Below are 14,358 nucleotides of genomic sequence, written 5' to 3'. Positions count from 1 at the left end.
ATAACACACAATAACAATATATCACCATATCTATGTAAAATCTTGAAATAATAATAATAATGCTATCAGTCAAATTCATCTTTACTTTGTTTATTTTGTGTTATTTTTGAAAAAGAAGAATCACTCCATCACACACAAAAGGAACAATTACACTTAATACGACCGGTTTGAAATAATGGCAACACTTTATCACAAGTATACAGTAACACAGCGCTTATAAATCATTTTCAAACTATTAGCTTATAGTTAATGAATAGTATATAATAGTATATAAGCTGTAGTTAATATATTAAGAGACTATATACAAATAGCAAATTCTTGGTTCACTGTCACTGTAATTAACCAAGTATTATTGTTTAATTAGCTCTTATGTAAAGAGTTAGATAATGCTTTGTTAACAACGTATTAACCATAAATAGTTCTCACTCTAGATTAGGTCACGGAGAATCAGAAAATGTCATTAAGTGCTTTAATACAGCCTTTATTGGACATTAATTACATTAATATTAAGAGTTCCTTAAAATGTTTACAAATACATTAAGCTTACACATGTACACACACACACACTCACACACACACACACACACACACACACACACACACACACTCACACACACACACTCTCACACACACACACACACACATTAGGGCTGGATACGATATGTACTGCAATTTATAAGAATTGCGTTTCTACAATAATGCGATTCGATATTGTACATGATGTATAAGATGAGTCATATTTACAATTTCAATTCATCACATCTTTCTGAGTTTTATTTCAGAAGCATCATACAGTGCTACATTCTCTTGATTAAATAATTCAATTACAAATACATGTTTTAACAGTCAGTTGTCGCCACTTATTGGCGGAATAATGTAATCGATAAATGCGTTATTTTAGGCACCAAGTTTATATCAAAGGCTGATTTACTCTATTTTGATCGCTATCGTAGACATCAGTGTTTATATTTGCACTTTAAACTTTTATCCCAGTACTTCTATGATAATTTGAACTATTGTGTCACAGAAATAATGATACTATTATGAGGTTTTAAAGACCTTTTGTGAGGCTGTTTCATGACAACTCTCTCTGGGTCAGCGGCAGCGCCAACACAGATTTGAATGTTGCGATATGATTTTGTCAAAGGTTTAATAGACAGATTGAAAGATTGTGTGGGTGTTTGAATGGAGATCACAGTATTTTAAAGATGAATCGTGCAGCTCTACTGTCTTATCTCTCTCTCAGCATATGAGTAGTGTGAGGGCTTTTCAGTGCTTTCAGTCTCACGTCTCTTCCACACGTCCACTTGAAAGGGATATTACGTCACTCAACACTCATATGGTGCGTTCATGTCATCTCGTAAAGATTGTATTTACGAGTTGAACGCACATGAACGCCTCCACAATTGTCGCTTTTCCTCCGTCGGGCCGAACGGTTCTTATAATGGTAATGAATCCTCAGCCGAACCGTGCTGGTAGAATCCGTGAAGTAAAGTCTCCAGGATTGGTCACTTGTCTGTTGCCTGGCTGCCAGTTTCTCTGTAGCTGGTTAAGCGCTCTTTGAGTGAAGTAAACAAAGCAATAATAAAATTAAAAGCAATAGCTGATCATTCTCCATAACGCGATCGCTATTCACATCTCATATCGTCAGTAAACCGCCGCGTTACCAAGGCAACGACTGACGCGTTTGCATTACATCCCAAAGAGCGGCTGCTGTCAAACCCACAGTGGAGAATGAAGCCGTAACCGCACCAGCTGACCCGGATCGGCACGGAGTGGAACGGTTACACAATGAGAACCGTTCGGCCCGACAGTGCAAAAGCGGCTAATGTCGTAAATACGAGTGGGAAGCTCTGGATTTTCTATAAACCCTTATCTAATCTTTTTGCCACATATAACAACAATCATTATCTATAAGCATAGCAATTATTATTCAATAAGAGACAATAAAGAACTAAATGAAAGTTTGAAAGTTTATTAAATGAACTAAAATTATACATTTATAACTATACAAATAATTACATACTGCATTCAGTACAACACCATTATTTGATCAGATCTTTGAAAATAACCCTTCGTGCTAAATCGTGTTTAATAGACAGCATGACCAGACCATTTAGTCTTTCCTGAGACAGTGTTCACTAAAACATTGACAGGATCTTTGAATCAGTGATTTGAACTCGGTAAACCAAATCAGTTCTGTTCATGACTGAATCATCTAGACTGGTTTATTAACGGGTTTCTCCTATTCACTGCAATGAACCGACTCAAATGATTCATTCATGAATCGCACATCATTACTAATGTATACCTATGACTAGAACGAAATCGTGAATTTTGATTGATTCCTCACAGAAATTGGCTCAGAGGCTTCAGAAAGACTAAATATATACAGTGAGGAAAATAAGTATTTGAACACCCTGCTATTTTGCAAGTTCTCCCACTTGGAAATCATGGAGGGGTCTGAAATTGTCATCGTAGGTGCATGTCCACTGTGAGAGACATAATCTAAAAAAAAGAATCCAGAAATCACAATGTATGATTTTTTTAACTATTTATTTGTATGATACAGCTGCAAATAAGTATTTGAACACCTGTCTATCAGCTAGAATTCTGACCCTCAAAGACCTGTTAGTCTGCCTTTAAAATGTCCACCTCCACTCCATTTATTATCCTAAATTAGATGCACCTGTTTGAGGTCGTTAGCTGCATAAAGACACCTGTCCACCCCATACAATCAGTAAGAATCCAACTACTAACATGGCCAAGACCAAAGAGCTGTCCAAAGACACTAGAGACAAAATTGTACACCTCCACAAGGCTGGAAAGGGCTACGGGGAAATTGCCAAGCAGCTTGGTGAAAAAAGGTCCACTGTTGGAGCAATCATTAGAAAATGGAAGAAGCTAAACATGACTGTCAATCTCCCTCGGACTGGGGCTCCATGCAAGATCTCACCTCGTGGGGTCTCAATGATCCTAAGAAAGGTGAGAAATCAGCCCAGAACTACACGGGAGGAGCTGGTCAATGACCTGAAAAGAGCTGGGACCACCGTTTCCAAGGTTACTGTTGGTAATACACTAAGACGTCATGGTTTGAAATCATGCATGGCACGGAAGGTTCCCCTGCTTAAACCAGCACATGTAAAGGCCCGTCTTAAGTTTGCCAATGACCATTTGGATGATCCAGAGGAGTCATGGGAGAAAGTCATGTGGTCAGATGAGACCAAAATAGAACTTTTTGGTCATAATTCCACTAAAGGTGTTTGGAGGAAGAAGAATGATGAGTACCATCCCAAGAACACCATCCCTACTGTGAAGCATGGGGGTGGTAGCATCATGCTTTGGGGGTGTTTTTCTGCACATGGGACAGGGCGACTGCACTGTATTAAGGAGAGGATGACCGGGGCCATGTATTGCGAGATTTTGGGGAACAACCTCCTTCCCTCAGTTAGAGCATTGAAGATGGGTCGAGGCTGGGTCTTCCAACATGACAATGACCCGAAGCACACAGCCAGGATAACCAAGGAGTGGCTCTGTAAGAAGCATATCAAGGTTCTGGCGTGGCCTAGCCAGTCTCCAGACCTAAACCCAATAGAGAATCTTTGGAGGGAGCTCAAACTCCGTGTTTCTCAGCGACAGCCCAGAAACCTGACTGATCTAGAGAAGATCTGTGTGGAGGAGTGGGCCAAAATCCCTCCTGCAGTGTGTGCAAACCTGGTGAAAAACTACAGGAAACGTTTGACCTCTGTAATTGCAAACAAAGGCTACTGTACCAAATATTAACATTGATTTTCTCAGGTGTTCAAATACTTATTTGCAGCTGTATCATACAAATAAATAGTTAAAAAATCATACATTGTGATTTCTGGATTTTTTTTTTTAGATTTTGTCTCTCACAGTGGACATGCACCTACGATGACAATTTCAGACCCCTCCATGATTTCTAAGTCGGAGAACTTGCAAAATAGCAGGGTGTTCAAATACTTATTTTCCTCACTGTACATCACTGGACTAGTTTTATTGTCGCTTGGTGATTTTCCGTTACCGCACTGTGTCGTTTCTGAATAACCCACGAATGAACACACACACTTGGCACACACTATAATCAATACCGGTTCTTTATAGCGTGCTTCCTAAAAGATTATTTTACGAAGTAAATGCCAAAATCATCCAGGAAATGTCTGGTTCACTATCTTTGTGGGGACTCTCCATAGACTTAATGTTTTTTATACAGTACAAACTGTATATTCTATCTCCTTGCACTAACCCTACCCCTAAACCTACCCATCACAGAAAACTTTCTGTATTTTTACATTTTCAAAAAAATATAATTTAGTATGTTTATTAACCCATTCCCCTCATGGGGACCGCTGGCTGGTCCCCACAAGGATAGTAAAACCTGAGATCACCTCCATTGTGGGGACCAGCCAGCGGTCCCCATGAGGGGAATGGGTTAATAAACATACTAAATTATATTTTTTTGAAAATATTTCATTGGCTCATTTGGTTCCCACAATGTAATATAAATCAAACGCACACACACACACACACACACACACACACACACACACACACACACACACACACACACACACACAAATGTTTCTCAAAATGCTTACAAATACATTAATCACACACACACACACACATGCTCCTTAAAATGTTTACAAATACATTAATCACACACACACACACACACACACACACACACACACGTTCCTTAAAATGTTTACAAATACATTAAGCATTAAAACACATTCACACACACACACACACACACACACACACTCACTCACGTTGGGTTTCCATGTTTTATGGGGATTTTCCGTAGAAATAATGATTTTTATACTGTACAAACTGTATATTGAATCCCCTAATCCTAACTGATGTAATTTAACAACTTGTTTCTAATGAATATTTGTATATATTTCATATTGACAGCATTATGTTATTTATTTTTTAAGTGTCATGTTTATCTCTGGATACAGGCTTAATGTGTGTCATTGTTCTCTACAGGTTGAGTGATTGTGGTGTCACAGATGAAGGCTGTGCTGCTCTGGCTTCAGCTCTGAGATCAAACCCCTCACACCTGAGAGATCTGAATCTGTCTGTGAATAAACTAGGAGACTCAGGAGTGAAGCTGTTTTCTGCTGGACTGGCGAATCCTCACTGTAAACTGGAGAGACTGTGGTAAGATCATCTCTACCATAAAGACTCGGAGTGAATAAGGATTAATATGTACAGTAGATACTAGTGTATACAATATATCTTTGGTGTAAGCCCCATCCGGTGGTTCAGAGACAGACTCCAGCTTGAGCCGTCAGATCCTGCCGGCGGTAGAAGGCAGCGGTGAGGAGTCTCCCTGAAGAGGAACATTTACATCTGCATATATTATTACAGGGTACCCGCGGGGTCTTAAAAGCATTGAAAAAGTCTTAAATTTGATAATCTCAAATTAAGGCCTTAAAGGGGACCTTTTATGCCCCTTTTCACAAGATGTAAAATAAGTCTCTGATGTCCCCAGAGTGTGTATGTGAAGTTTTAGCTCAAAATACCCCGCAGCATTTTATTTACAGCACGTTTAAATCATCATTTTTTGGGTCTGTGAAAAACGCACTGTTTTACTGCTTCTCCTTTAATGCTAATGAGCTGCTGGTTCACGGCACAGGGGGCGGAGCCTAAGCAGCCGCGATCAGAGCCAGAACAGGGAAGATGATGATGATAATAAAACAGACAGTCACAGTAATGGTGTTCATTTCGACCATAAAAATGCCTACAGAGTCAGAGAATATATGATGTATGGAGTTGGAACAGGTATAGTTTAGTTTAATTACGATTATAACATATTTGGCATTGCTTGTATACACTATTAATGCAAGCCTGCTGTAGGACTCCGTCTGACCATCTGAATTGTCTGAATGATGACACAAAATATACTGGTGAGTTTAATAAAGTTTACTGTATGCCACACAAAAGATGAAGCATCAATTTTTCTTCAGAAAATCACTGTTAGAGCTGAGTAAACAGTATAAGAAGTGCATAAGTAACTTACATAAATTTCTGTAGAGTTGAGGGAGCATTTTCTTTGAAAACAAAATGAATCCACCTCGTCTTCAGTGGCTGGCAGATTTCAAGAGTAAATAAAGAGAGCTATGTGAATGAATACATCCAGCTACAACACCTTCAACGCTTGGGAGATGCTTCGACGCTTCTCGTGAGTGCATTGCTGCAGCAATGGCTGATGTGTAAACTCGCAGTGAACTCGATCAGGGCGGGTCTAAGTTATAACGGCAGTGTCAGTCAACACTCGTGGGCGGGGCCTGTGGCTTAAGTGATGTCACTAAAGCCACATTCTGAAAACGGGTCGTTTGGAGAGACTGCTTATGATTTATGGGGATTTAAAAAAAAGGAGTGAGTGGATTTTTATCACTGTAGGCTGGTTGTGTACACACACTGCCAACACACATTTATGTCCAAACACCAAACAAAAGTGAATTTTGCATAATAGGTCCCCTTTAAAAGCCTTGAATTTGGTATACAAAGTCTTGGATTTCGTTACAAAGGTCTTACATTTTTTTTGCCTTTTCTATGATTAAGTTCATACCGTAACAAAATTAACTGTTAATTAACTAATGTAGACTAATTATAAATTAGTCGCGTAACGTTGAGTGCACCTCGCGCTCCACATCATAGAAGAACGCGCGAAAGCGTGCGCACCCGTTACGATGGTTACTAATCAGAGCTTTTCTGTTAAAAGAACATGTTTTCTACCCGGTCTTTTCAGTAGTATCTGGCCACAACCATCCACATGCGCTCTCTCTACATTGTTGAAGAAGCGCGGATGATCTGAAAACACAGACAAGCTGGAGTTCAGCGATCTTCATTTGAGAAGATCTGTCACGAGCCGCTTGCGCTGTTTGTGCGACTAAATCTGCGATCAAAATTCAGGCTGATATACAGCAGTGTTTTTAATGTTGATCATTATGCGAGCAAGAATGCAATGTTTCCCGACTATCCACACGATTTCAAATGTGACATTGATTTTATACAACAGTAAAAAAAAAAGAAAAAAAAAAGGGTAACATTAAGTGATGTATTACATTTTAAACAGTATTGTCAGGCTTATTGCTCTATTTTGCAACAAAATCTGTGGCTTTGACAAAGACAATGAGTTACCGCCACCTACTGGCGATTTTAATATCATATTTTTATTAATATTAAACGTTTTTTAACATTGAATATTTATTGAACATTGTTTTATTTAAAGCATTATTTATTTTGTAAAGCTATTATAAAGGTGAAAAATGAAATGGAAAAATCGATTAAATGGGGCAAATATTGTCCCTTAATGGAAAGATGTGACTGCAGTCTAAGTGGAAGAGAGGGGGTACGGCACTCTAAAAAATTGGAGAACTGAAGCCCCGTTCACACTACAAGCGACTTTATCGCTGCGTGTCGCCAGTGGCTGGCGATGAGGTCGTTAGTGGGCGTTCTCACTTCTGGTTGCCTAGGTAATGTTTGTGAGTGACATTCACGGATGTTACGTGTTGTAGACAACAAATCTGTTTTCCTGCCGCTACAAGCTAACAGTTTGGAAGGAAAAGTCTAAATATAAATGGGATCAGTACATAAAATGCATAATATTAAAGATGAATGAGAAACAGCGAGTGCCCTGTGCTATCACGGCTATTTAACTGCAGAAAATGGGCAAATACTGGTCTTTCTGAGTTCACGAAACCATTCGGCCTCAGAGTCAGCACGACGAGTACCACTGTATGTACACAGAGACATATCATAAATTATTGGACAGTTTCTGACTGCTAAAATAAACTTCTCATTCATCTTGCCTCGGTCAGACGCTGCACTGAAGAGTGACGGATCACGTGTGCTCCACTGACTTCACTGCTATTGGTTGTCGCTCGCGAAAGTCGCTCTTCATTTGCATAAAGTTAAACATTTCTCAACTTTGTCGCGTCGCCAGACACGCCCCATCCAGTCGCCGACGGTCGCGACCGCGCGTGTTGCCGGAAATCGCCCGCTCCCCATTGAAAATGAATGGTATCGCGTCGCTTGGTCGCGTGTAGTGTGAACGCAGCTTAAGGAAAAGGCATATGTAGAATTGCACAAGTGCTACTGCTAAAGAGTGCAATGTCAATACAGCCTGTTAGCTTAATTTTAATTTCTCATAAGCTTAATCGAATTGGCCTAGAGAGAATAATTATGACATTTTCTGTCTAAAGACTACATATAAAATAGCTACCAAAATTAAAGTAACTGCAGTTTGACTAAAAGTAATGACTAAAAGTTGACAAAAAATGCAAACACATTTCGTCAAATAAAACTATGAAAGGCAGAATGACTCAAATGTGACTAAGACCAATCAGCATTTTCGTCTGAAAATGGCTGCCGAAATTAACATTGGCCTACACACGTGCGCGCTACAATGCTGCTGCGTATGTATTAAATATGACTGATAATTTACATAAAATGTTTTATTTAATTCAAGTAATCTACTTGTACATAATTATTTTTTAGGGTTTAAAATGTATACAGATTTGACATTTTCCCCTCATACTTCTGTCGGAATTGGTACGAAGTTGGCATTGAATTTCATTTTAAATGGTATTAAAAAGCCTTGAATTTAAGTTGGAGGATCCTGGGGGTACCCTGATTAAAACTAACAGTTAAATAAACCGGACGAACTACAAACCAGACAACAGATGCAGGATACAGTGAAGGTTTTTTTTTAAATTACAAATGTTTGCTGTAAATCAACTTGCCTTGTAATGCTTGTGCAAACAGACCCTTGTAAAAGCTTGAGCATTGCCTCAAAATGTGTGTGTGCAGCTGAAAAGAGGGAAGTGGTGTGTGTTTCACCTGAACCAGGGCTGTCACCATATCAGATTTATCACTACATGATTATCATGGCCAAAATAACACACAATAACAATATATCACCATATCTATGGAAATCTTGAAAATAATAATAATAATAATGCTATCAGTCAAATTCATCTTTACTTTGTTTTGTGTTATTTTTGAACAAGAAGAATCACTCCATCACACACAAAAGGAACAATTACACTTAATGCGACCGGTTTGAAATAATGGCAACACTTTATCACAAGTATACAGTAACACAGCGCTTATAAATCATTTTCAAACTATTAGCTTATAGTTAATGAATAGTATATAATAGTATATAAGCTGTAGTTAATATATTAAGAGACTATATACAAATAGCAAATTCTTGGTTCACTGTCACTGTAATTAACCAAGTATTATTGTTTAATTAGCTCTTATGTAAAGAGTTAGATAATGCTTTGTTAACAACGTATTAACCATAAATAGTTCTCACTCTAGATTAGGTCACGGAGAATCAGAAAATGTCATTAAGTGCTTTAATACAGCCTTTATTGGACATTAATTACATTAATATTAACAGTTTCTTAAAATGTTTACATTAAGCACACACTCTCTCTCTCTCTCTCACACTAGGGCTGGATACGATATGTACTGCAATTTTTAAGAATTGCGTTTCTACAATATTGCGATTCGATATTGCAATGTATTTCTTCTTTTTTTTTTACACTAGACTATGGGTAAAAGTTAAATCATACTCTTATACAGACTGTACATGACGTATAAGATGAGTCATATTTACAAATTTAATTCATCACATCTTTCTGAGTTTTATTTCAGAAGCATCATACAGTGCTACATTCTCTTGATTAAATAATTCAATTACAAATACATGTTTTAACAGTCAGTTGTCGCCACTTATTGGCGGAATAATGTAATCGATAAATGCGTTATTTTAGGCACCAAGTTTCTATCAAAGGCTGATTTACTCTACTTTGAGTAGCTGAGTAGTGCGAGGGCTTTTCAGTGCTTTCAGTCTCACGTCTCTTCCACGCGTCCACTTGAAAGGGATATTACGTCACTCAACACTCATATGGTGCGTTCATGTCATCTCGTAAAGATTGTATTTACGAGTTGAACGCACATGAACGCCTCCACAATAGTCGCTTTTCCTCCGTCGGGCCGAACGGTTCTTATAATGAATCCTCAGCCGAACCGTGCTGGTAGAATCCGTGAAGTAAAGTCTCCAGGATTGGTCACTTGTCTGTTGCCTGGCTGCCAGTTTCTCTGTAGCTGGTTAAGCGCTCTTTGAGTGAAGTAAACAAAGCAATAATAAAATTAAAAGCAATAGCTGATCATTCTCCATAACGCGATCGCTATTCACATTTCATATCGTCAGTAAACCGCCGCGTTACCAAGGCAACGACTGACGCGTTTGCATTACATCCCAAAGAGCGGCTGCTGTCAAACCCACAGTGGAGAATGAAGCCGTAACCGCACAAGCTGACCCGGATCGGCACGGAGTGGAACGGTTACGCAATGAGAACCGTTCGGCCCGACAGTGCAAAAGCGGCTAATGTCGTAAATACGAGTGGGAAGCTCTGGATTTTCTATAAACCCTTATATTATCTTTTTGCCACATATAACAACAATCATTATCTATAAGCATAGCAATTATTATTCAACAAGAGACAATAAAGAACTAAATGAAAGTTTGAAAGTTTATTAAATGAACTAAAATTATACATTTATAACTATACAAATAATTACATACTGCATTCAGTACAACACCATTATTTGATCAGATCTTTGAAAATAAGCTGTCGTGCTAAATCGTGTTTAATAGACAGCATGACCAGACCATTTAGTCTTTCCTGAGACAGTAGGTGTTTCTCAATGTCAAGGATACTTCCTTGGCAGGACTGGTCCTTCCAAGTCACTTCCTTCAGAGGCTAGGCGAGGCTCCTCTTTAGCATTCTACTGTCTATGGTTTTTCAATGGCTCTGGAACAGGCTAGCAAGTGCACGTCATTACGTCAGTGAAAATGAAAAACAGAGCGTTGCTATGGACGCAGTTCTGTTCACTCAGGCAATATAATCGTTTTTAAATCAATAAACTCCTTTTTAATCATATTGATTCTTTGACTGTCAAGTGTGTTTAAACAGTGGGGGTCAATTTGACCCATAACATAATGGATGTAATTATTTTTTAAAACAAATGTTTGGTAACGTAAATATACTTACATTTGAAAAGCATATTGTCCTTAACTGTGCGTTCACACCGCCGGCGGCGAGAGCGGCAAAGTGGCCGGAAGCCATTGAGAGCCGGCGGTGAGCACCGGTGAGGGCGGCACGGCGCGTCTTTTGACGCTCTCGCCGGTGGTGGTGTGAACGTACAGTAACTGTACGTTCACACCGCCGCCGGCGAGAGCGGCAAAATTCGCTCTCGCCGCCCTGCCACCGACGCCGTAGAAAGATTCGGGGACGCTCTGACGCTCTGACGTAGATTAGAATGCGTGATTTTATAAAAAACTTCATTTAAAGGGGCCGCAAAAACCGTTGCTGCAATTGGTCAAAATCATTATTATTTTGAGCAAATGAATTGCATTCCTGCTTAAAAAACAAGCGTTTTTAGTTCAAAGAAGTTCTAGCGCGAAAATGTTGCCTATAAATAGTGTTGCGCAGCTTTTTCTAATCAACTAACAACACTATGGATGACAAGTCGTACAATAACGGGAAACCCGCAACAGAAATGATTAATTTTTCCTCCATTTTGCTTAGGAACTAATGTGGTGGGAACCAAAGTTTACAGAATTGTGTTCTCTCGTATCCTCTCAGGCGGAGGACTTCTACATTCCGACTGGTTGCCGCTGGTTGCCGCCGAACCGCGTCATAGCTTATTACCATAAAGTTGACTTGATTTCAACTCTTCTCGCCGCTCTCGCCGTCCAAGACGCGCCGCGCCGCCCTCGCCGGAGCTCGCCGCCGGCTCTCATTGAAAATGAATGGCTTCCGGCCACTTTGACGCTCTCGCCGCCGGCGGTGTGAACGCACAGTTACGCTCCGACTCCGTTAACGTCCGACATTTAGAATTTTTTGAACAAGATAGCAAAGCTGCGCGCATAGGATTGTGGGTGATTTGAGAGCGTGAAGAGCACGAAGGCTACACATATGCATCCTTTCCTGTATATGGGATATTTTTCGAACGGAGGACTCAGTCCTTGGTTGAAATTCCGAGGATCCTCGACATTGGAACAGTCCTTGGACGGATGCCGATGACGTAGCATCCTCGAAATTCTGGCTTCTGAGGATCCTTCCTTGACATTGCAAAACGGCTAGTGTTAAATAAAACATTGACAGGATCCTTGAATCAGTGATTTGAACTCGGTAAACCAAATCAGTTCTGTTCATGACTGAATCATCTAGACCCACGGTTGTCAAACTGGGGTACGCGTACCCCCAGGGGTACATGGACTGATTTCAGGCGGTACGCAAAAAAAGATCTAAGGTCGGCGACACACTGGCTGCGTGGCGTGAACGTTTTTATTTTGGCTCCCATGTTAACAGGTTAGAGTTTGCACACTGACACACGCTTCTCAGGAAAACGCGTGCATGCTAGAAATAGAACCGACACCTATTTTTCACGCGACACGCCAGCGTGTTGGAAGCGTTTCCAGGCAAAATAGAGTAGGAAAAGATGTTTATATGTCATTTTGACACGAATACATATTAATAAATGTCATTTTGATGTTTGAAAGTGTCTAGGGTTTGACATAAATGCAAATATAAATGTAAAAAAATATTAGCAATTTTCAAATACTGCACCTGTCAATACAGAACGAAATATATAGCCTATTTTGCCGTCAACATATATAACATATAAACATCTTTTCCTACTCTATTTTGCCTGGAAACGCTTCCAACTAGGGCTGTCACTTTACGTTCGAAAATCGATTGCACAATCGATTGGACCAACCAACGCAAGTTTCGAAAACGAAAATAGGGAATCGATTTTAACGGTCTTTTCTCGGAGCGCGTCCAGCTCGTTACGATATGCTCGCAGCGAACGCGCGTCACACAGCAACTGCAGGCTCTGACAAACACACATAACAGCAAATTATCCTTCTGCATAATGCGTCTCTTTTTACAATTAAACTGTGAATTCTGCCGGTATGCAGACAGTCTCATGCATACAGATACAGATTCAGGCTACGGTCTACAATCGCCTACGTAGGCGACATTTGACATTTCTAATTGTAAACACAGCCATGTTGAAGACTGAGGTAATGTTTTTCATTTATGCTATGGCAGTCCACTCTGCTTATTGTTTTTCGAGAATGTTGCACTCCTGTTTGTCATTGTGCACGAAACTTCACGCCAATAAATCAACAGGAATATTGCTGACTTGTGCGCGTCTCCAGCGCCCTCTTTACGTTCGTCCTAATGCCTGTTCGTTCTCCGTGGATTTGCCCATATTTTGCGTTTAAAATGGAAACGTCTTTAGACATGGAAAATCGATTTTACAATCGATTCAATGAACACTTATGTCTCAAAAATCGAACAGGATTTTTTCAAAAAAGTGACAGCCCTACTTCCAACACCCTTGCGTGTCGCGTGAAAAATAGGCGTCGGTTCTATTTCTTAAGACCAAGTATAGGTACAGACTGTTTGTGGAAAATGATCTAAGACTGAAACTGTCCCCAGTGCGGCCTAACATCGCTGCATTATGTAAGAACATCCAGGCACATCCCTCACATTGATTAAACTGGGGATGTGGATGGAGAGGTGGTAGGCCTATTCTGTGTGGTTTACTACATTTAGTTTACCGTTTACTATTTAGTTTACTATTGTTAATGTGTTCTCTTTTTTATTATTATTTTACAGTAGAAAAGTTAAGAAAATATACAATGTTATCATATGTGAAAAGCAACACTTATCAGTATCAGTGAAAAGTTAACAATAGCTTTAATGAGATGTTGGATATGTGTTGTAGGCCTATTGTGTGTGAGATTGGGTGCATATCTGTTTAAAATCATTATATTCAGCACATTTGTATCATATGTTGACTTTTGATGAGATTTGTATCATATGTTTATGATTCTATTCACTATTCTCGACAAAATTGATAAAAATAAATATTAATAAAAAAAAAAAAACTTGTTAACAATTGGTGGTGTTGGGGGTACTCCGGAAGATCTATAATGTCTCAGGGGGTACATGCCTGTTCAAAGTTTGGGAACCACTGATCTAGACTGGTTTATTAACGGGTTTCTCCTATTCACTGCAATGAACCGACTCAAATGATTCATTCACGAATCGCACATCATTACAAATGTATACCTATGACTAGAACGAAATCGTGAATTTTGATCGATTCCTCACAGAAATTGGCTCAGAGGCTTCAGAAAGACTAAATATATACATCACTGGACTAGTTTTAGTGTCGCTTGGTGATTTTCCGTTTCCGCGCTGTGTTGTTTCTGAATAACCCGCGAAC

General features: G+C 39.5%; 1 protein-coding gene across 1 annotated transcript in view; it reads left to right on the top strand.

Annotated features, from left to right (window-relative positions):
- LOC307158295 (NLR family CARD domain-containing protein 3-like) overlaps positions 1–14,358 on the top strand; it is a gene marked incomplete at both ends in the record, with an annotated part of 55,830 nt that overhangs the window by 32,972 nt on the left and 8,500 nt on the right. Inside the window, one exon of the mRNA XM_079870729.1 lies at positions 5,017–5,190. Coding sequence (XP_079726855.1) covers positions 5,017–5,190 — 174 coding nt within the window. The remainder of the gene's footprint in view (positions 1–5,016; positions 5,191–14,358) is intronic.

This window comes from Squalius cephalus (assembly GCF_949319135.1).
Source record: "Squalius cephalus genome assembly, chromosome: 5".
In the NCBI taxonomy this organism is placed as follows: domain Eukaryota; kingdom Metazoa; phylum Chordata; class Actinopteri; order Cypriniformes; family Leuciscidae; genus Squalius; species Squalius cephalus.
This window is presented reverse-complemented; position numbering and strand designations above follow the sequence as displayed.